The sequence below is a fragment of the Xiphias gladius genome, chromosome 17 (genome assembly GCF_016859285.1).
Source record: "Xiphias gladius isolate SHS-SW01 ecotype Sanya breed wild chromosome 17, ASM1685928v1, whole genome shotgun sequence".
Classification (NCBI taxonomy): Eukaryota; Metazoa; Chordata; class Actinopteri; order Istiophoriformes; family Xiphiidae; genus Xiphias; species Xiphias gladius.
In genome coordinates, this window is record NC_053416.1 from 24,612,295 (window position 1) to 24,614,075 (window position 1,781).

Genomic DNA, 1,781 nt, shown 5'->3' on the forward strand with positions numbered 1-1,781 from the left:
TGTTTGTTCAAAAATGTCGGTCTTACACTAAGTGTATTTAACACCGTCTGACCGGCGACCACGGTGGGATAATGGCACATCGAGTTTCCAGAGATTCTCGAGTATGTAACAATCTGAGGGAACAGAATAGGACCAAGGCATTAAGTTCAGTTATACCTGAGAGGTGATGACTTCAATGGATGCCATGAAGCGGTCTGCGATGATGGACACACCCAGGAACATGTACATGAGACAGAGGAAGTAGATGAGAGCCCTTCCCGCCTGCTCCCCCAGTGGAGGGTTGAGCGGGAGCCACACTGGCAGCAGAATACCAGGTTTACACACCACAATGCCCGCACACGTCCGCTTTCCGGACCCTGTAGAGTTGCCCAAGGGCTGAGGCTGCTCGGGGCCAGACGCTCGCTCCACCACCTGTGGCCTGAAGGAAGTGCAGGGGTGGGCCAGGAGGAGCAGGGAGAAAAGGAGGAGTGGGGAGAGGTGAACAGGGAGGGCTCCCATGATATCCCTGAGTCAGGAGGAGCACTGTGGTCACTGGGGGAGCGGCTGGGTCAAAAAACTCTCCTAGAGACACAGAGGGAGGCACATTATTCTAAATAAAGAATGTCTGTCTAAAGAAACTTCATTTTATAAGCGTAAGGATTCGGAAAGAAAACAAAAAACAAGTAAAAAGAGTCAACAACGACACATGTGAGAAGTAGCCCACTATCAAGACTATTAATTTAGAAACTTTTTACCATGTGGTGGTTCACAACTGTTAACTGTTAGGGTTCACTGTATTGTATATTGTATTGTATATGTATGGATGGCAATGTCTGTCCGTCTGCCTGCCTGTCGGTACTCCACTTTGGTCCAGACTGAAATGTCTCAGTAACTATTGGATGGATTTCCATGACATTTTCTGCAGACATTCGTGGTTCCTAGATGATGAATCCCACTGACGTTGATGATCCCCTTGTTGATATTTTGTTTTTTTGGGTGAAATTAAATTTGGTGCACACATTTCATATTCTGCTCAGGATTAACTGTAATAAACTTGGTGATCCTTTGACACTTCATCTGGCACCATCATCAGGTCAAAAGTTTGATGTGTCCAATACACATGACTAAATACCTGCAAAACTAACGACATTCTCATCAGTCTCAGTTGTATGTTTTATTTAGTGCTGATAAACAATTGTTAGCATGCCAACATGCTAAACTAAGATGGCGAGCATGGTAAACGTTATACTTGTTAACCATCAGCATATTAGGAATACCATTTTGAGAATGTAAACATGCTGATGTTAAGATTTAGCTCAAAGAAAAACTAAAACATAAAGCTACTGCATAGTTTCCCTCTTCTTTCCATCAGTTTGTCATTGCATTACTATCACCTGCCAAAACCCTCTTTCCCTTCCCGCATGGTAATCCTATGAAATACCTGCAGGTGACTAATGCACACACCCATTCATACTGTTTCAGGGATGTCTTTTGGACTGTCCTGCACACTCAGCCAGGATACAGCTATTGTTTTTTTTATCATTGCCAACAGCACAAAGGCTTGTTATTAGAAGTCCAAAGTAAACTGAGCCACCTGAGTCATTTTAACGGCGTATGAAAATGACCTCTGAAAAACCAAAGTCAAGTTGTTAAGCCATGCAGCTCCTGCGGTTAACACTATATGGCACTAATCACCGAACCCTGGCAGTAAGAATGACGAAGCACTAATTTACGGCTCAGACAGAGTTTTCCTGCCTGCAGCGCTGTGTCAATATATCTGCGAATGCTAAGAATGTAAAGTC

General features: G+C 44.0%; 1 protein-coding gene across 9 annotated transcripts in view; it reads right to left on the reverse strand.

Moving 5' to 3' along the window:
• Positions 1-498, reverse strand: part of slc8a2a (solute carrier family 8 member 2a) — a 12,948-nt gene extending 12,450 nt beyond the window's left edge. For 7 of the 9 annotated variants that reach the window (XM_040150496.1, XM_040150501.1, XM_040150498.1 and 4 more), the window contains exon 1: positions 157-250. In XM_040150496.1, the coding sequence (XP_040006430.1) occupies positions 157-228 (72 nt within the window). In that variant the 5' untranslated portion in view covers positions 229-250. Of the gene's footprint in view, positions 1-156 lie in introns of all 9 variants that reach the window. The other 2 variants (XM_040150493.1, XM_040150494.1) reach the window with 1 other exon arrangement.
• Between the last annotated feature and the right edge of the window lie 1,283 nt (positions 499-1,781).